The sequence below is a fragment of the Chiroxiphia lanceolata genome, chromosome 8 (assembly GCF_009829145.1).
Source record: "Chiroxiphia lanceolata isolate bChiLan1 chromosome 8, bChiLan1.pri, whole genome shotgun sequence".
Taxonomy (NCBI): Eukaryota; Metazoa; Chordata; class Aves; order Passeriformes; family Pipridae; genus Chiroxiphia; species Chiroxiphia lanceolata.
Window position 1 is genome coordinate 37,539,917 of NC_045644.1, and position 19,783 is coordinate 37,559,699.

The 19,783-nt window shown below is 49.5% G+C and overlaps 1 protein-coding gene across 3 annotated transcripts in view; it reads left to right on the plus strand.

The window, feature by feature from the left end:
- The first annotated feature begins 12,517 nt into the window (after positions 1-12,517).
- The window catches only part of ADAMTS14 (ADAM metallopeptidase with thrombospondin type 1 motif 14), a 32,542-nt gene continuing 25,276 nt past the window's right edge, over positions 12,518-19,783 (plus strand). For all 3 annotated transcript variants that reach the window (XM_032695492.1, XM_032695493.1, XM_032695494.1), the window contains exons 1-2: positions 12,518-12,608; positions 13,014-13,420. In XM_032695492.1, the coding sequence (XP_032551383.1) occupies positions 12,536-12,608; positions 13,014-13,420 (480 nt within the window). In that variant the 5' untranslated portion in view covers positions 12,518-12,535. The remainder of the gene's footprint in view (positions 12,609-13,013; positions 13,421-19,783) is intronic.

Genomic DNA, 19,783 nt, shown 5'->3' on the forward strand with positions numbered 1-19,783 from the left:
GAAAAAAAAAAAAAAAAAAGACTGTTTTCCCAAAACCTGGGGGTGTGGGGAGGGAGGGGCAAGCCCCAGAGCTGCCTTAGAGCGGGAGAATTTCTGGGGTTCTTTTGGATGCAATAAAAATACTGTAAATTAAAAAAATCGAGGCCTTCTTGGCTTTTTCCCTGAACCACTGCAGCGTATACACAAATACATGTATTTATACACACAAATGTGTATTTATATATTTAAATATACATGTATATATATACAGAGATATATATTTATACATTTATGGCTCCATGTGTGTATGTATTTGTATATATGGAGCCATAAATACTTGTAGCCTGGATGAAGACTCGCAGGGATCCCAGTCACTGCAGACCTGGGTATTTTTAAGGTTTGGGCATCTTTGTTGGTTCTTTCCAACTCTTTCCAGTCATGGATGCAGCTGGAGGAAAGGCAGCTGTGCCACCAGGTTTTGGGGTCCCTGCTTCCCCCTCTTAGTCCAGTTTCAGTGCCAAGGTGATGCTGAGCAGGTTGAGCTGCTCAGCAAAGGCTTACAAGCACAGTCGATATCAGGACATTTTTCTTTTTTGAGGAAAAGGGAAGAGTGAAAAATGAAGTTAATCAGATGCAAATGAGGGGTTCCAGCGCCCCTCCTGCCCTCACAGTGGAGGGAAGGGAGCCTGTGGGGGGCGAGGGGGGAAGTCTGGGCTCCTGCCCGGATGGAGGGGTGATAAAATAGAATGGGAAGCACAAAGGCAGGAGCACACGCTCCGTCTGTCCCAGCTCCGCTTTCATCCGCTGCCAGGGGCGGGAGGCGGCAGAAACTCAAAGGTGGAGGGTGGAAAGAAAAACAACATTTTTAAATAGCAAGCGCTGCTTTTTCTTCAGCCCCAGTTCCCAAGGGGTCCCTCATTTTTTCTGTCTTAACCACACGCATTTTGTGTTTACTTTTTTGTTTGGTTTTTTTTTCTCAGGCAGAAATACCTGCCTGAATGTTTTGTCCCTCGCTGAGTGTTTCAGTGTTTGGATAATTTGCTGCTGATGCAGTCAGACAGTTGATCCAGTGATTTCAAGAGGCTGTCGATGCTATTTTTTTGCTCTTATTTTTCTTTTTGACGGAGCACATCCTTTCTCTCCTCACATCACCATTTATTGTGCCTTACTAAAGCAATTACCTGCAGGCTCCTTTGCTTTCAGCCAGGCTGCAAATCCATCCCCTTCTCCTGTCCCAGCACCAGCCCTTGGAAGTCCTGCCTATTAGCCCTGTCTTAATTAGGCAGAGTTTTTAATTGCTTAGGAAATCTCAGCCTCTTTAATCTTGGTAATGAAGGCTGGAGCTTTGCATCACCTGGTTTGAGGGGCTCAAAGGCTTCTTTCCACTTTCCCACCATCCTAACAAGCGATTTCCAAGGCAGGGATAAAGCAATTGCCTGGGAAAAAAAAAATGCCTGGGAGATGGGAATGTGTTCTTTTCCCCAGGCTGGGAAGGCAGAAACCCAGATCCCTCTCCTAGGTGGTGAGTTAAACCTGACTCTGAATGCCTTGGCTCTACCCTGGCTTTTCTGCTCTGAGAGAAAAGATTGGGAATTCAGAAAGCATTCAGCCAGAGACAAAGCAAACAAAGGGTTACATATCATATATATAGAATAATTATAGAGTGTGTATTACACATTTTAAATGCTATACATAATGTATATAGCACACATTTTATAATGTAGACTGTGTGTACAATATATAGATTTTATATGTTATATATAACATAATGATACAATAAAATACACCTTCTAGAGTTATTCTATATAGTGTATAATATAAATTCTTTATCATAACAACCAGAAGCAACCTGGGCTAGTGGAAGGTGACCCTGCCTATGGCAGGGGATTGGAAGTAGATGAGGTTTAAGATCCTTTCCAACACAAACCATTCTGTGATTCTAGGATGTAAAATATGTATTCCATACTGTATAGAATATAAATATATATTAAAGAGGCAGCTAGTAGTAGGGTGGGGTTAACGAGCTGACCTCCAGCCTCATTGGGGTATATTCCCTGCCAGGAGCAGCATTTCATCCCAGGGAGGCCCCAGCAAGGGTGGTCTGTGGACTAAAATATTTACAAAAGAAGGAACTCAAATAGTGGTTTTACACTAAAAAAGCAAGAGCTCGTAGATTGATTTTATTGATTTTCACAAAAACCTGTTTTTCTGCAGGTTTCTGACCCTTGCATAACTGCCTTATACTATTTCTCCACTCTTTCCATCTTGTTCAGGGCCTGGAGTGCGGGAATACGGCCAAGGGGATCTGAGGTTATTTTGGGGCAGAGAATTAAATATTTAAATCCCAGCCAGCAGTCCTGAGGGATCGATTGCAGAGCGGGAAGTGTGGATCCGTGGCTGGGTTTCTGCTGTGTCAGTCTTCATCCCGGGTCTGCATCTTGTTTCCATGGGTACAAAGGGCATCTCTACAGCTCTGGCTGCCATCACACATTTTTTGGGCTTTGCTTTACCTGCAATCCCTCTTTCCCAAACCTGCAGAGAAAATGGGAAGGAGCTGCAGCCATATGAGCCAGTGCTCTGGCTTTAGGGGTGGGATGTCCAGGCTGCCTAAGGAGGCAGAGCTGGGCTCTGTGTTGCAGCCAGACACCCCCTGAAATCACCTGGTGCCACTGCACCACTGTTTGGACACACAGGCTGGGGTGGGTCAGGAAAACTCTTAATATCCCATAAAAACCCCCAACTCACCCCTTATTCTGCCTGTGGAAAATGTTCTTCGTGGCATTGAGGATGGTCTTTGTGGCAACAGCCCTGCTGGAGCTTGGAAGAGGTGAGATGTGGGGCAGGAGAGATTTAAAAAGGGGCCCAGAGCTGCCTTCGTAAATAGTGCTAGTGGGTCTTTGACCTGTGACAGAGAAAAGGAGATCTATTTTGTGTGTATATATATATATACATATATTTTTATATATATCTATATATATCTATATATCTATATATCTATATCTATCTATATCTATCCATAAGAGCCTTGCCCACATGCACCAGGTTGGATCACATTTTTTTCTCAGAAAACCCAGGATGCTGCATCCTCATTGACTCCTCTCTCCCTTCATAATTAAAAAAAAAATTATATATATACATACACATATACATATAAGTAATGTTAACCTGTAACCACTGACAGGGCTGAATGGTATTTGCTATCCATACAGGCATGAAAACTGTCTTTTAAATCCCTTTTAAAATATATTTGAATATAAAACACTTAAGGCCACCTGTGCTAAATGAGGGCAAAGTGTCCTCAGGTGGGACCTGCTTTTAGCCCCTCCCTGGGAGTAAAACCCCAACCTGGGGCACCTGTAGCCCCTCAGTTTCCACTGGTACTTCCCTCCACGCTGCTCAGGAAGCCTGGAGCAGAGAGGGACTCTTTCTCCTGCAAGCCAGAATACCCTGGATCATCATCAAAGAGGATTTTTTGGCCAGTTTGGGAGCCCAGCTCTGGCGTCGTAAAAGCAGTGAGTGATTTTATGGTTTTTTTTTTCTTCCCTTTCTTTCTGGCTGCAGCGTGGGGGGAACGTGGCAACAGGGCTGTTTGTAGCTGTGCTACTGGCTAATGAGTTTATATTTTAAATGGATAGGCTTGTAGTTATTAATGCTTCTAGTTTGCCTTCCCATCCCTGAGCGTTAGGGGTATGCTGGTATGTCCCTTCCAGGTTTTTATCTGTGCTCTTTTCTCCTAGTAAAGGTCATGAATGAGGTTACAATTAACAAAATTATATATATATATATATAATGAGACATGATTAACCTGTAACCATTGGCAGGGCTGAATGGTGTTTGCTGTCCATACAGGGATAAAACCTGTCCTTTAAATCCCTTTTAAAATATATCTGAATATAAAACACTTCTTAAAAAAAACAGAGGAAAACTTTTTCGGAGCTAAATAAACTCCCTGTGACTCCATCTGTGGGAAGTTCGAGGTCAAAAGCTGCCCCAGAAGTGGGGGTGTCCCTGAATTCCTTTCCCCTGTGAGCACGTGGGTACAGATATGTTTTCTCACTGCTTGGCTTTTGCCTTTGGTGTAGCTTGTTTGGTGTGAGGAATATTTTAGTGGAGGGTTGCACCACGTGTATCCTTGGATCAGCTGCCTCCTTCCAGAGAAAGCAAAGCAGGGTAGTAATATATAAAGTAAATAAATACGTAAATTCACTGTGTGGGGAGTGAAAAGGTGGCAAGAAACCTCATCCCAACCACATCATCCCTCTGTGAGATCCCCCCCGAATAAATCAGCCTGTGGGATCCCCTTCATTTTAAGGTTATAAAGTTTTTTTATTCCAAAATGTGCAAAAATACAGCTGGTTTTGGCCAGATTCTTCCTTTCAGCATCTTTGCATCAGACAGGGGCCCTGGCAAAGGAACCTGTCTTTGGGCTTAACAGAGGTAAAAGGAACAGAGCTTCTCTTACCTCAGCCAGGGGTTTTATTCCTCCTCCTCTTATGGGTGAGCAGAAATCCTTGGAAGCTTAACTTCACGTGCCTTTATGTTTTTTCATCCACTGAAAAAGGAAAATGCTCCGAGGAGCCAATATTCCATTGGCACGTGGGGCTGCAAGGGGAAACCTGCCACAGCCCCAGCTAAATCATCACAGCTATCAGGGGCTTCAGGGCTGTGGGGTTTTTTTTTTCTCAAAATCCCCTTTATTTCTATTTTTCCACCTAGCTGTGGCAGCTCTGCTTAATATAAAGTGCCAGCTGTACCCAAGGCCCACAGACATCAGCTTTTCAAGGACCAGCTCAGGAGCTGCTGCCTTTAATTTTGGTGAAAATCAAGAGTGTTTTGGGGGTAGGTGGGGGGATATAATTTCTGTTTACAGCAGCAGGGAGGGTGCATGGGAAGAGGCATGTGCTGGCACTGGGCCACTGTGCATAGCTCTGGACATAACAGCTCTTAAAATAATATTAATAATAATTTCCATGTTTTCCTTTCTGTGATGTCCCTCTCGGGCAGAACCCCCTGACGAAACTGCTGGACCTCTGCAAAGGGAGCCCATCTGTGTTTCATTTTACAGCTGAAGAATAGTAATTAAGATGCTTTTGCAGAGCCAGGGCTTGAAGAACTAAAAATAAAAGCCATATAGGCATAATACCAGAGATCTGAGCATCATAAACTTTCCTTTCCCCCTGTTTTCCCCCTCCCAGCTCCACTGGACCCCTGACTATGGCCAAGCTTCCCGTTGTTTTGGGGAGCAGAGACGGGAACAAATCTTGGGATGGTGCAGAGAAGGGGGATTTGGGGCTAAATCCATAGGAGCCATGCAGTGCCAACCTGTGTAGAGGGTGGTGGCAAGGGGAGTTTTTCCAAAGCTCCAAAAATCAGAGGCATGGTGCAAAGCGTCAGACTGGGCTCTCTTCTTGTAACAAAGTGTGTATAAACCAAGGTCCCCAGGCCTGGAATGACTTTCTTCCTTTATTTCACACTTTTCATCCATGAATATTGCAGGGAGGGAAAAGCAAAAAGCAGCTGTTTTCTAGCCCTCCACCACCTCAGGGTGCTTCTGGCCCCAGGCAAATGAAAAATTAATTTTGCCCAGCTTGAGCTGAAAGCAGAGATGGGGCTCAATGAGATTCACTCGAAAGCACTCGCTGGCTGAGGGGGGGGACATGCTGGAAGGATAACCATCAGCTGAGGGGATGAGCAAGGCCCTGGGGGACTGGGAAACGCTCAGCAGTTTGATTTAAGAGACAAAAAAAAATTAAAAGATTTGGGGTTTACGTGGCAGTAAGCTTAATTTTAGTAGGAAGGTGATAAAAAATTAACAAGGTGGTCAATATGTAGAGAGGGAAAGGAGCATCTGGGGGGGTGCTGGGTGAGGTTAACCTAATTTGTGTTGTGTATGTGGGAAAAACACGAAGGGAAGGGCCGGGGATGCCAAGGTAGCAGGGATAACCTCCCACCAGGTAGCCTTGTGGCGTGGGGTGTGTTCGGGCAGGGCCAGCCTGTGCCGAGCCCCGGAGCCGAAGAGATGCTGGTGGGATGTGGTCTGAGCCGTGGCACAGAGAGGCTTTAACACCCCCTTGGATCTACCAGGGATATGGTGCCTGTGTTTTTTTGGATGCCACAGCCATGAGGTGGCTTTAGGGCTCCGTGCAGGCCCTGTGTTTTTGGGAAGGAGCAGTTCCATAGGTTTCGCCCGGTGCAGCAGGAGCCCCTCACCCCCACATCTGGGGCTGGCTGGGCTCAGTTAAACCGAGGTGCTGCTGACCTGAGTTCAACAGCTGCTGCAGCTGGGCTGTGTGTTGTGTTACAGTTGGAAAACAAGGACTTTTGGGGGTTGTTTTTTGCTTTCCCACCGGCGGGACCCGGCCACGCCGGCGGAGCTTTCTCGCAAGCCTTGCAGCGCGGTTCCTAGAAGGAGAGCAACTTTTTCCCTCCTCTTTTCCAAGCCTCTGCTGCTGACAGTAGGGGCTGGAAAGCATCCAGAGCTGTCGGTATAAATTTCACTGACCTTGTTTCACCATCCCTTAACTCGCAGTTCAGTGTCTCCCCTCAGCCGGGACCGGCGTCGATCTCCACTTTCTGGCTCATTTATCCCCTTTTTTTTTTTTTTTTTGGTTTTACGGTTTGGTTTCCTGAGCTTGTCTGTTCATCCCTGGGTGGGCAGGGGAATAAGGGGGGACTCCCAGCCCCTAAAAAACCTCCCAGCAAGGTTGCCAAGGCAAACATCTTGCAGGAATTTGGAGATGCAACTGTAGCTCAGTGCTCTGCTTGGGAAGAGATGCTCGGAGGCGCAGCGTGATGTGGTGAGGTGGGATGAGGGAAAAGATGCTTCTCCTTGGGTTGGGCTGGGTGCAGGGCTCTGATCCCAGAAAATGCTGCCTAGGTGCCAACAGAACTTTGGTAAGATTTGAGCTCCACCCCTGTGATGGTGCTGGATGAGCACCTGTGTGGGAGATTGTTGCTTTCCAGAGGATTCTTGCTGTCTTTCTTGCATTTTCCACAACCTCCTGAGACAACTTGATGACATATTTGCTGTCCAGATGATTCCAGGGGTTTGACTGTAGGGGAATAGTCTCACGCTTCATGCTGGGCTCACTGAGGAAGCAGAGTAAGACAGCCTATGGAGATGTGGGTGAGAGGGTAGGAAGGAAAATTCATTGTTGTTTCCTATCCTGGCTGGACCAGCTGCTTTGGACACTCAGCTCTCCCTTTTTGAACTTTGAAAAGAGGATTAGGAGTTTGAGTCCTCCCAAAAATCCACAGCATCAGGTGCTTCTTGCTCCCTAGGTGCTAAATCCATATGAAAATATTAATTTTCCAGCTCCAGTGAAGTCTCACCTTAAAATATCCTGCTGATGCCACAGCATGTTTGGGACCTCCTGGAGGAACTTTGCCAGTCGCTGCCATTGTCACTTGGCTTTGTGATAGCATCCAGAATCTTTGGAATGTTGGCAGGAGGCAGGATGTATGAGGATCAATATTTTCCCTGGGTGAAGATTGTGGCTCTGAGTTTGTCCAAGGGACCTGAGGGGTGTGCAAGGCAAAAGAACGTGGCTCTGCTTGTGCACTTGTGGATGAAAAGCCCAAAAGCTTTTATGTTGTATCCCTGGACCTTTCTGAAGGATTAGGACAGCTAACTGGATTTTATTCCAGCTAGGGAAAGCACCAGCCTGAACAGGGAGAGGTCAGAGACTGGAGAAGTCTCAAGGGACACAGCAGCTATCTGTGCACAGGGAAGGAGTTGTAGGAAAGCCAGGAAAATCCAAGTAAACAGTACAAAACCTCCTTGGTGTAAGCAGCTGCAAGAAATATTCAGATTAACCAGGAGGAAAAACTTTCCAAGACAAGAAAAGCAAGACATGAAGAAAAAAAAAAATCTCCTGGGGGCTTGTGGAGGCTCCCTCCATCTTTGGAGGTCTTAAAGCAGAGATTAGGGAGAGATCTGCCAGGAATGATCCTGCCTGGGGGCAGCCAGAGAGCAGATGATGTGTCTGTCAGCTCTCTGCCTCCAAAAGCGAGGCTTGCGCTTCTCCTGCTCTTCCTGCTCTTCTCCTGGATGAGCACGGCATGTTTGGGACCCTCCTTGGTGGTCTCCTAGCAGGGCTCCTAATAATCCCCCCGGAAAGAGCTGAAATCCTAGAAAATGGGTGGGTTTTGGCTAAGGCTTGCTTTAGAGAGGGAGGGGAAGATGCTCAGGGGTTTTCTCTCCCCTTCTGTCCCCGCTCTGCAGCAGCGACTGTTTCCTGGTCTAATCTCCTGGCAGCTCCGCGTGTCTGAGGGATGAGGTCATGCTCACTCACCCACAGCCTGCCCTGCTCCTGCTCCCATCCCTCCAGCCTGGGGAGCAGGGGGGGATTGCACTCCCTGCAGAGGCTCCGGGGCTGGGCACGGTGGGATTTGGGATGTCACCCTCACCAAGCATCACCACAGCCCTTCTCCTTGCTCTGGGCATGGATGTGTTGCACCAGGGGTGGGGACAAGCATCAGTGCCCCCACCCATCTTACCTGTGCCTGGGATGCCAGTCCATCTCTCCCAGTGCTCTTCCTTCTTCCAGTGGCTTTTAAAACCACAGACTAACCCAATCAGCTGGAAAATGTTTTGGGGTTTTTTTTCCCCTTATTCTTTTAAATTTTTTTTCTCTTTGGACCACTTCTTGCCTGCAATGAGCCCCTGGGGAGGAGGAGGCCGGTCATTGCGCAACCTGAGTGCAGGGACAGCTGTTCCAGAGCCTTTTGGATTAACAAACAGGAGGTTTAAATGTCTGGGAAGAAGAAATGTGGTGACCTATGCCTGGAAACAGAGCCCTGGCTTCTTGCTTGGGTAGATCCCCAGCTCCTGGCTCATGATATGAACAGAAAAGCCAGTTTAGGTAATTGGTGGATATTGCCATGACTTTATTAGCACTGATGCCCTCCCCTACAGGAGGTTTGTATGGCTGAGCAAAACAACCAGTGCCCATAAAGACACAAAAATAGGCCCCATTAAGTGTGGTGGTGTTTTTTTTTGGTTTGGTTTTTGTTTTGGTTTGGTTTTTTGCCTTCTAATAAATTCTTCCAGCCTTTTGTGAAGGTTTTTCCAGGCCTCAAATTCAAGATTAATTGAATTTAGGGGCCAATAGCTGCATCTACTGCTGGTGGTGGGGGATCATTCTGTGTGGAGATTTAGGGTACAGTGCCTAGGCTCCAGCTCTGAGTAGTACCTGGTGGGATGGGCAGGGCTTGGACACTGCATCGCTCCAGGATGGGCACAAATTGGTACTGCCAGATCAAAATCAGGCTTTGGGAACACAAGCTGGAGTGTCCTAGAGGAAAAGAAGTCTGATTTGGGGTTTTAAAAGCAGCAGCTGTTGTCAGCTTTCTTCTCTGGAAGCTGGAAAGAAAAACTGCTCCTCCCCAGGCCTAGAGGTCACCTAACAAATGGGAAAGCCCCCAAAAACATGTCCCTGGGAAATCTCAAGGCTGCAGAGAGGAGTGCCTGTGGAATCAGAGAGAATTACAAAGTGTGTTATCCATGGAGGAAACGGGGGCTTCAGATAAAATAGCACTGGAGGAGGGGAAAACAGGAAAAGGCTCCATTTGGACTCCAAAACAGAAAGGAAAAGGTTAAGCCTAAAGTCAAGGAGAAGGGTGGTACAGAGTTAAAGGCAAAGCCAGGAGACAAAGAGGAGAATAGAGGGGCCAAAGCAAAGGGGAAGGACAGGAGGGAAAGGACAAGGAGAAGCTGCCTTGCTGCTTCCCTCTCACCATCCTCTCTTTATGATGGGAACTGGGAAGAAGAAGGTTGGAATGAACAAATTTTTCTTATTTAAATGATGGCGTATTGATAGAGGTAAAAGAAAAATCCATGTGCAGCAGTTAATCATTTAGTATTTCCGGCAGGTAAGACCAACAGGTAGGGCTCATGTCACTGCCAGGGTGACAAATGAACATCTCAGCACCTGGGAGCCCAAGAAACCCCTTTGGGGGTTGTCTTTTCACCATGCCCAGCATGTTATAGGTACCCAAAACTACTTATTTATTACCTTTAGAAGGTAATAAATGGGGTAACTTGTATGTCAGTTCATTGCCATTGTCATCAGCCAGATTTATGCTGCTGAAGCCAATGGTCTGCTAACGCCAGGGAGACACTAAAGGTCCAGAGGGACTGGATGAGTTCGTGGATCTTGTGGAGGAAGAAATAGTTTCTGCCTCTAAAAAAAAATAAAAATTAAATGATGCTTTGCAGAGCTGTTCTTTACAAGTAAGGCCTGCCCTTTATTATGTGTTTTGTCAAAAATCCAGTTAGTCCCAATAAGGGCTTGTTCCAGCTGTAATGCCCTAACAGGTATGTGTCTGCTGAAATCACTTGAAATGCTGGGAGCACAAATTCTTTTTCTGTCTTTCCTACAAAGAATCTCTTAAGAGATCGCTTCTTATGTTTAATTATAGATTGCACGAAGGAAGAGAAGCATGCAAAGCCTTAAACTGGGAAATAAAATCAGTTTTTTTCCAACTTGAAATTCTCTAGTTCAAGTCAGCATATTCATCTCTCTGGATGCATCTTGTGGTTTTACCTACAGGGGGTTTTGGGTTGGATTTTGGTCACTGAGGCCTCAGCCTCCCAAAACCCAACCGAATCACCCAGCTAGAAGGCAAGACTCTCCACCCTCCTCTGCAGTGATGCTCTGACAGAATTCCTTGTGGATGACACGACTGGAGAGCGATGAAGCACCGCTTCCCTTGGCACTTCACCAGAAATGGCCTCAGCAGGACTGTCTCCAAGAGGTTCCCCACTCCCACATCTGGATCCTTCTTCTGGCACCCAGCAACCCCACCATCCATTCACACCTGCAGTGAAGGTAAGCAGGGCATTCCAAAGGTGGCTTCTCCCAAATGATGGTCCTCTCCTACCACTCCTGGCATCACCGTGCTGGTGGGTTGGGAGAAAATCTCCAATTGAAGTCCTACCAAGGAAATCCAAAGCAATAATCCTAAGGATAGAGCTGATTTCCCATCAGCTTAGCATGTTGTTTTCCCTGCTCGCCTTTCCCACTGTGCTCTGGCTTCTGTGGCAGCTTGGACAGCAAGGTCTTCAAGGCAGGGATTACCTCTTGACACAGGTTTTGGGTTGCTCAGCCCCTGGGGCTCCAGGTGAGTATAATCCACGCACAACCGGTGTTGCAGCACAGTCCCTTCCCTGGGCTTGGCCTTGGAGTCCTATCCAGAAGGAAAAAATAGCTGGACACAGCAAATGGAAACAGCAAGAGAAGGTGTGTTCCTCTGTGTTGATCAATGGCCCATCCCTGGAAGTGTCCAAGGCCAGGTTGGACGGGGCTTGGAGCAACCTGGGCTAGTGGGAGGTGTCCCTGCCCATGGAAGGGGATTGAAATGAAATGATCTTGAAGGTCCCTTCCAGCCCAACCCATTCCATGACTCTGTGATGTGGGAAGCCCCTTTACCATGGCGCTGGATTTGTTGAAATTCCGTAGACTTTTTTAGGGGAGTGCTTAATTTATTTGCCCTTTGTGAGGGTGGTGGTGGCAAGGAAGGTGCCTGAGGAAGCACAGCGTGTACTCAGCGTGCTCCAGAGCTTTGGTGATGCCCTTTGGAAAACCCAAGTGGTGTGAAGGGCATGGCTCTCATACCAGTGCTTTCTCCCATCTGTTTCCACCTTAAAACAGAAGGGGTAGAGAGAAAAAAGACTAATGGCATCATGGAATGGTCTGGGTTGGAAGGGACCTTAAAACTCATTTCATTCCAGCCCCTGCCATGGGCAGGGACACCTTCCACTAGCCCAGGTTGCTCCAAGCCCCATCCAACCTGGCCTTGGACACTTCCAGGGATGGGACATCTGCAAATTCACTGTTATGGATGTTTCCACATCTGGAAAACATCCCTGATGTTTCCAAACAGGATGTTTACCTCCATCTCACGCGGCGGCAGCGCTCTAAGCGCTGGGAGACGATGTGGCTCTCCCTGTGGAGCATCCCTGCGTGGGGTCCCGCTCCCGCGCGGGGCCGGGAGGTGGGATTTGGGGAGAGGGCTGGGGGCACAGCGAGGTGGGGGGGCTCCCCGGCTCCCGGCGCGCCTCGCCTTTGTTCGGGCAGCGCTGGAGCCGGGCGGCCGCGGGGCGGGGAGGGGTGGGGAGGAGGGATGGCGGGGAGGAGGAGGAGGGATAGTGGGAGGGAGGGCGGGCTGCCCGAAAAGGCTTTTTTTTTTTTTTTTTTTTTAAATCTCCAAGAAAAGAACGATCCGGAGGCAACGCGAGAACTTTTTTTTTTTTTTTTTTTTTGGTGGGGGGCGCTTGTTCAATAACAAAAAGTAAATTACATAAAAAAAAAAAGAAAAAAAAGGGAAAAAATATTTAAAAAATCGAAAGGAAATTAATTAAAACAAGCCCGCAACTCCCACCCCCTCGGCCAGACCCGGCCCCCGACCCGCCCCACGCCGCCCCGGAGGCGGCAGCGGCGGCGGCGGGAGCTCCGGCGGCCGCGGCGGCGGCGGGGGGAGGCGGTCGCCGGGCGCCGCCCGCCCCGCATCCCGCCGGCCCCCGCATCCCGCCGCATCCCGCCGCCGGCCCCAAATGGATTATCTGCGGCTGGTGCTCTCCTGCCTCGTCCCCCTGCACGGCTGCCTGGCCGCCGGCAGCGCCCCAGGTACGGCCGCTGCCCCGGGGACGGGGGGCCCCGCCGGGGCGGGGTGGGCGGGGGGGGACTGACAGGTGGCTGCGCCCCGCGGGATGGGGAGAAGGGGAGAATCCGCCGGCGGGGGGGGGGTTGTTTGGTTTCAGTGGGAATTGGGGGAGATGGAGCCTGGGCGAGAAATAGTTGGCGTGCTTGGCGTGCGAGGGGACGTCAGCCCGAGTTCCTTCTGCTACGTTGGACGCACCCGCTTAAAACTACAAAGCGGAGCCGTGTTGGGACGGAAAAGCAGTTGTTGGGTTTATGGAGCTCCGGCGGGGCTCGCCAAAGGCTCCCCGAGTTGGGTTGGCCGCCGAGATCCCGCTGCCCGAGCGGGATGCTCCGTGCCCGCGGCTCTTTCCCTCCGTCTTGTCTCCGCAGAGCTGCTCCTGTCCGGCAAACTCCGCGAGTATGGTGTGATCGTCCCGTTCAGCACCGATTGCCGGGGTCGCTTCCTCTCGCACGTGGTGTCCGGCGAGGCGGTGGCGGGGATCGGCGATCCCGCCTGTCCCCCCGATCCCTCCCCATCCCACCGCCGCGTCCCCCGCAGCCCCCCAGATGAGCCCCCCCCGCGCCGCCTGCTCTACTTCAACGTCACGGTTTTTGGGAAGGAGCTGCACCTCCGGCTGAGGCCCAACCGGCGGCTGCTGCCCCCGGGCGCCGTGGCTGAATGGCAGGAGGATTTTGAGGTGCTTTTCCGGGAACCCCTCCAGCAGCGGTGCCTTTTCACCGGCGACATCTCCGGCATGCCCGGAGCCGCCGTGGCCATCAGCAACTGCGACGGACTGGTGAGCTGGGGGCTGGCGGGGCAACTCGTGTGTGGTGCCTGTGTTTTGGTGTGGTTTTCTCTTAAGAGGTGAATGGTGGTGTCCTGAAACCTGATTTTTTTGGTGATGCTTTAGGTGCCCACGGCATTCACCGCCCTTTACCTGGCAGGTCGCCTTTCCCCACGCTGGCACAGGGTTCTACCTGCCTGCTCCTTCCTTCCGTTGGCTGAGCAGGGATATTTATTTAAAGGGCTTGAAAAAATTGCCAGTCCCGTGCTTGAGCTGCCTCCTGCCCGGAGGTGGACTGTGCCACATGCTGTTACACCCACGGGCTGTGCCCTGCCTCTGGAATGGGTACACCACGCTGGGTGGTGCTGCTCTGTCCTTGCTTGCCTGTGTTGTACCTTGGGACCGCCCCAGGAACTTTTTCTCTGCATTTCCCACCTCTTAAACGATGCTGAGGGAGCTGGAGCATCTCCTGAAATCACTGTTAGGTGCAGTCTGGCTTCCACCAAGTGTCTTTCTAAGGGAAGGCTTCTCTTTTTTTTTTTTTTTCTAATCGTTCTCATGCTCAGAGCCTCCTGGCTTTCTGAGCACAGTTCAGCATTAGTAACTTGCTACCACAGGGCTTTAATTCCTTCAAATGGCTCTGTTACCTCCTTATCCCCGGCGTCTGCTCTGCTTGTGGGTTTCCTACCTCTGATACGCTTGGGGAATCGCTCATTTTTTAATACCTTTGGCCCGTTGCCCTTCAGATTTCCTTTGAGCCAGTTTAAGTCTTGTTTTAGGTGCCAGCGTTGGCTGTTTCCTCCTGGTACCACTCAGTGTTACTCCTGGGTTGGAATAAATGTCTTATTTTGAGCTTTTTTTTTTTCTTTTGGTTCTTTTTATATATTTCTTTTTTGGTTGCTTTATTCTGGGAGTTCCTTAAGCCAATTTTGATTACTAGCACAAAAAGTTTGGCATTCCTTTCTTTTTATACAGCACCCAGTGTTACTGTACAAGCAGAAATGATAGAGCAGCAAAACCAGAAATACATATTTTGCCTACATATAGTACTTCAATTTTTTCAGTGCGTAATCCACACCTTTTGAAGCATCCTGTTGGGAATTTTGCTGAGGCTGTGAACTTGCAGACATTTCTCCGTGACACGGATTGATTGCACTGGGGCTGGAGAATTTGGGCGGGCTTGGGAGCTTTAAAGGCATTTCCTATAGCTCCAGCAAATAAGTGATGTGTCTGGAATGGAGACCTGGATTTGAAGTGTGGAGGTTCCATGGACGATCTCACTCCCTTTGGCATCATGAGCAAAGGGATGCTGGAAGCAGCTGACAGCCGATCCTTGTCCTGCTGCATGCAGGAAGCAGCAAGGGGATTTCTCTTCCCTGGAGCCCTGGATGCTGTTAGCATCCGGAATTTAACTTTCCTAGGCCTTTAGCCCCAAGTTTTTTCCCTTCTCAGCCCCTTGCACACCTCCCCAGGTGGGGTTTGTTGTTATTGTTGCCATCCCTTGGCTGCAGATAGTAGCAGCAGTGCTGGGTTAGGACGTAGCTTGTGCCACAGGATGTGTTTCCGTGTGGATTTATGCAGCCATGCCTGTCTGGCCACCCACGGTACCCCAAGCCCACCCTTTTGAGCCCACATAAAGGAAGAAGTGACCTTTCTCCAGGGTAAGGATTTTTCTTTTCTTCCTGCAGCGTATTTTTTGCTCTGTGGCCAACAAATAGATATCCTGGCCTCAACCAGGAATTTCCCATCATCTGGGGAGGGGCATGAGGCTGGGGGAAGAGGTTGGGAGGACAGAGCCCAAGCAGGGGCTCTCCTCCTCCCCCAGTAAAGAGGATTTTGTGATACCTCCAATGTCACAGTTGGCTTCCCTCTTCCATGGATTTTCTGGCTGTGTGATCCTCTGGCTTAAGTCAGTCTGACAGCTACAGTCTGCTCAGGATCCGTCTGCTTTGGAGGAGTTGGGAGCCCAAGGGGACCCCCAAAAAGCAGCGAAGAGAGCTTGATTTAGGAAATGGAGCAAGAAACAGAACAGAAACACGGTGCTGGGTGTGGATGGGGTGGGAGGATGACATTTATGATCTGTCAGAGAAGCAGTAGAACATCTGGGAGGGCTGTACACAGTCAGGACTGCTCCTAAGGTGCTCCCCACTAACTTAATGTGGGGAGCAGCAGTTGGAGGAAGCTCTTCCTTAAGCAAGGACCCTGGAATTGCTGTGGGCTTCTTCTGGAAGTTACCCACCAGCTCGGGGAGGGGACTGTGGCTTTGGTATCCCAGTATAGCGTGCGTGGGAGGCGCAGGACCGCGCTCGGCCGCTGGTTTGCGGTCAGAGGAAGCGTTCTGGGATGCCGTGGATGAGGGCTGTGTACACAAAGAGATTAGCCCGTGTACAAACGGAGACCGAGATTATAAATAACGAGGGGGGGGATAAAAAAAACAACCCAGTTTCTTGAAAAAGACAGTGCGCACAAAGCCTTTCCTCGAGCCATATTTAGCTGTGGAAGCGGAGCCGATTCTTTCCCCAGGTGCCAAGCCCGTGGCACCTTCCTCGCCTGTTATTCGCCGCAGGCGTCCACGCGTGAAAATCTGCCCTTTGATTTTTTTTTTTTTTTTTTTTTTTTTTTTTTTTTGCAAGGGTGTCTCGTACCAGGGTGGGAAGGTGCTGTCGCCCATAACATAATTTCAAAGCTGATCTAAGCCACCAAATTCCTAACTGGTAAAGTAGCATTAGACAAAAATCTCCCCCGGCGGACACGTCTCGCTGCAGCGGAGGCATCCCATATCTTTCCATGCTGGCTTCAGCAGTGTGTGGTCGGCCTTGTTTCCTTCCTACTTTGCTGGTTGCAGAGATGGGTGAAGGATTATCACCCAGAGGCACCCTATTTGCTTTTTATGGCTGGCTTTTCCTCCGGGTTTTTTCGCCATAGTCCTGTAAACTGTAGAGCCAGCGTTTTCCAGCCCTGGCGCCCTGGTTTGCTTCAGATGGGTGGCAGCAGATAAGCAGAGCACAAAAGACCTCAGGAACAGTAATTCATAGGGAATGAGGGGAGAAATAGTCCCCAGACTGATGCACCAGTGGAAAAAAAAAAAAAAAAGGGGGTTGTCTTCCAGGATTTTCCTTGCAGCTCCTATAACTGTAGGGTTAATTTTGGGAAGAAAGAAGGTGTGAGATGTCCCACTGGCCTCAGCTGGTTTGGGTCTTATATGGGTGCAAGGGCTTTTCTCCCAGAGGATAATCCTAATTTTTGGCAGTGAGTTGCAAACCAAGCCCTGTTCGGGCTGAAGACCTAATCAATCAGCACTGAGAGTGCCTCCGTGTCCTCACCCCACCGGGAGTCCTGGCTTGTGTCACCTGACAAAGCAGGGTCTGTAGCCATCCCAAAAATCTCTTACCTTGGCACCAAGAGTGGGGAAGAGGAGTCGAGGAGGGCAAAGTGTTGAATTTGATAGGCTGCAAAGCCTGTGCTGCAGACAGAGAGGTACCAAAATGGTGATGGAGCACCTGTGGACCATGCACCCTTCTACTGACCCCCCCACCCGATGCTCTCACCAGGCAATCCCTGGATGGAAGGGCAGTGGTGTTAGTGATGGTGTCTGTGTTCACACTGCCTGGTTTTCTAGGACTTTTTGTCCAAATTAAGTGTGAATCTCATAGGAAAAATACATACTATGCACGCAGCTGGCTTCCCCCTTCGGCACTGTTTGCTTCTCTGGCTGAGTGCAGCAGCTTTATTAATTTTTCCACATCTCAGCTCTGTTGAAGTGTCAGAATTTCCTGAATTCCTGTGGGAGTTGGAGCTTTTCACCCAATGGTGGTGGACGAGCTGCTTATCCAGGGTTCTGGGGGGCTCCCCCTTAGTGAGGCTGGATTTCATCTCTCCTGTAGCCTGGGGAGCTTCAGGAGAGCTGGAAAAGAGACTTCACCCTCTGTGAGCTGACAGGAGTGAGCGTGGTGTTTTCCTTAAAAGAAAATAAAAAAAGTATGTTTTCCCTCTTTCCAGTGGAATTGTCTTTAAAGGGCCATTTTCTGGTTTGGTGCTTACCTTCACTGAGAGCTGCAGACAGCATCTCATGTTAGAAATAGGCATGATGGTCCCACCAATCAATCTAATTCAATTTGGTATTATTAAACCAAATTAAAATCAAGGATGGGAGAGCACATGGCAAATTGATCACTGAGGATGGGATTGATCTCTTGGAAAGAGCCCAAGGAAAGCTGAGTATGGCTTTCTAGGTGGTGTCTGGCCTTTCTTATTGGCTGCCTACAGTTATAACCTTCCCAAAATGCTGAAATACGACCCGAGCTGCTCCTCTTTAAGACCAGGCAGGTTGGTGCATGGCCTGCAATGGTGTTTTTTGAGTTGTTCTGGTTTTTAATTTATTTTTGTGAATGCCAGGGTGAGTGCTGTGTGGTTTCTGTTTCATTCCTTGGGCTGCTCTGATCAGATGGGCACACAAATCCTCGCGTTATCCGCTTTGCCATGGGTCACCACCAGCCGTCGGTCGGCAGCGTGTTGCATCCCGCCTTTGGGAGAAAGTCTGGGCTGCTTTATTTCTTGAGCCATCTGTAATTAGTCACGAGCTGTAGAGCAGCTCAGACCCAAGTGGGCTGTGGCTCGGGACCAGGCTCTTTCACATTTTAATCCAGCCTTGCCCCGGCGCGGCGGCACAGCTTTCCTCCGGCCGCCTGACTCAGCGAGTCCCGGCTTTCGCCCTAAACCCATAAACCGGCTTTGGGGTGCCTGGTCCGGGGTGAAACGCCCCGTGGCAGGGCTGGGAGGGGGTGGTGGCGTCCCAGCAAAGCTCCTCCTGGGGCAGGGGTTGCTTCTTCTCCTTTTCTTGTAATACAGTTAAGGGCAATGGCTTAGACTGGGAAATTAGGAAAAATTTCTTCATGGGAAGGCTTGTCAAGTGCTGGCACCGGCTGCCCGGGGCAGTGGTGAAGTCACCAACCCTGGAGGGATTTAAAAGCCGCATGGATGTGGCGCTTGGGGACATGGTTTAGTGGTGGCCTTGGCAGTGCTGGGGGAGTGGTTGGAGTTGATCATTTTAGAGGGCTTTCCCAGCCTTACTGATTCCATGATTCTGTGACCTGCCCCATCATCATGGACTCTTCAGCTATCACTGAACCTGACTTGTGGGTTCAGTCCCTGGCTTGTTCTCTGCCTCATCACTGCCACCTTGCCTGGTGCTCCAGATTCTTGATTGAACCTGGCTGTGGTCTTGATCTCCTTGGCTGAGGGTAGTGGGACAATCCCCGGCTGGAGAGGCCCTGCCCTGGGTTGACCTGAACGTCTCCTGTGGGAAGGATCTGACATATGTGTGTCAGGCAAGTACTTACATTCCTTGGGAAGGAGGTGTAAAACAAAACCAGCCAAAAATCTGCTTTGCAGAGGAGTTAAGCAGCCACTAAAACCCAAGTGGAGCAGGAAATTTGATGAAGTCTAAGAGAGCCAGACTGGCCGATGCCATGATGAATCCAACAGTATGTGAATGGAAAGGGGATCCGAAGATCCAGGCGGGCTTGGAAGAGCCCCAAACTCTGTCCAATATACATCTCTGTATACATTTTATTTTTATTTGATTTGATTTGATTTGATGAAAACCATTCCAATCAAAACCCTGATGAGGACTCCAGTAGGTATGAGCTGCTGAAGGCTTTGCTGTAAGAACAGATCCATATGTTCTGCTGGTGCTTTCCAGGCAACAATTCAAGAGCGAGCAGCGCCGGAGGAAGGAACGCACGCGTGCGTGGTGGAGGGAGCTGTGAAAAATTCTGGGCTGGGAGGGGTGCTGCCCACGGGATGGAAGCCAAATCCCAGTGATCCTTTTCCTTGCCTGAGGTCTGAGCCGGCCGGCACTGCGGGGTTTGAGTGCTCAGGCTGATGTAAGAGGGATTTGATGGGAGCTTGGTGTTAATTAGGAGCAGGTCGGTAGCCAGGACAACATTTCCAGGGATGTTTGCCCTCTCATTGATCTTCCCTGTGTTTGGGAGGTGGAGTTGTAATGCTTTCCAGCTTCTCCTCCGACGGGATTCCCCTGCGCTAATTCCCCTGCGCTTTGTGGGGCAGAGAGAGCACAGTTTCTTTTTTCTTCTTCTTGTTGCAGCTCTTAGGGTTGGTGAAATGGCAGATTTCCTCACTGGCGCTATGGGAATGGGATGGGGAGGGTGCAGGGAGGTGAAGTGGTGTGTGTGTATCCTGTTATCCCTTGAGTTCAAGGTTCAGCAGAACTTATTGCTGATGAGAAGAACAGAGTTTCATTGCCATTTAAAGACATAACTTGAATTGCAGCCAGGTTGTTTTTTGTTGTTGTTGTTTTGTTTGGTTGGTTTTGTTTGTTTTTCTGGTTGGTTAGTTTTTCCCTTCTTTTTAAAT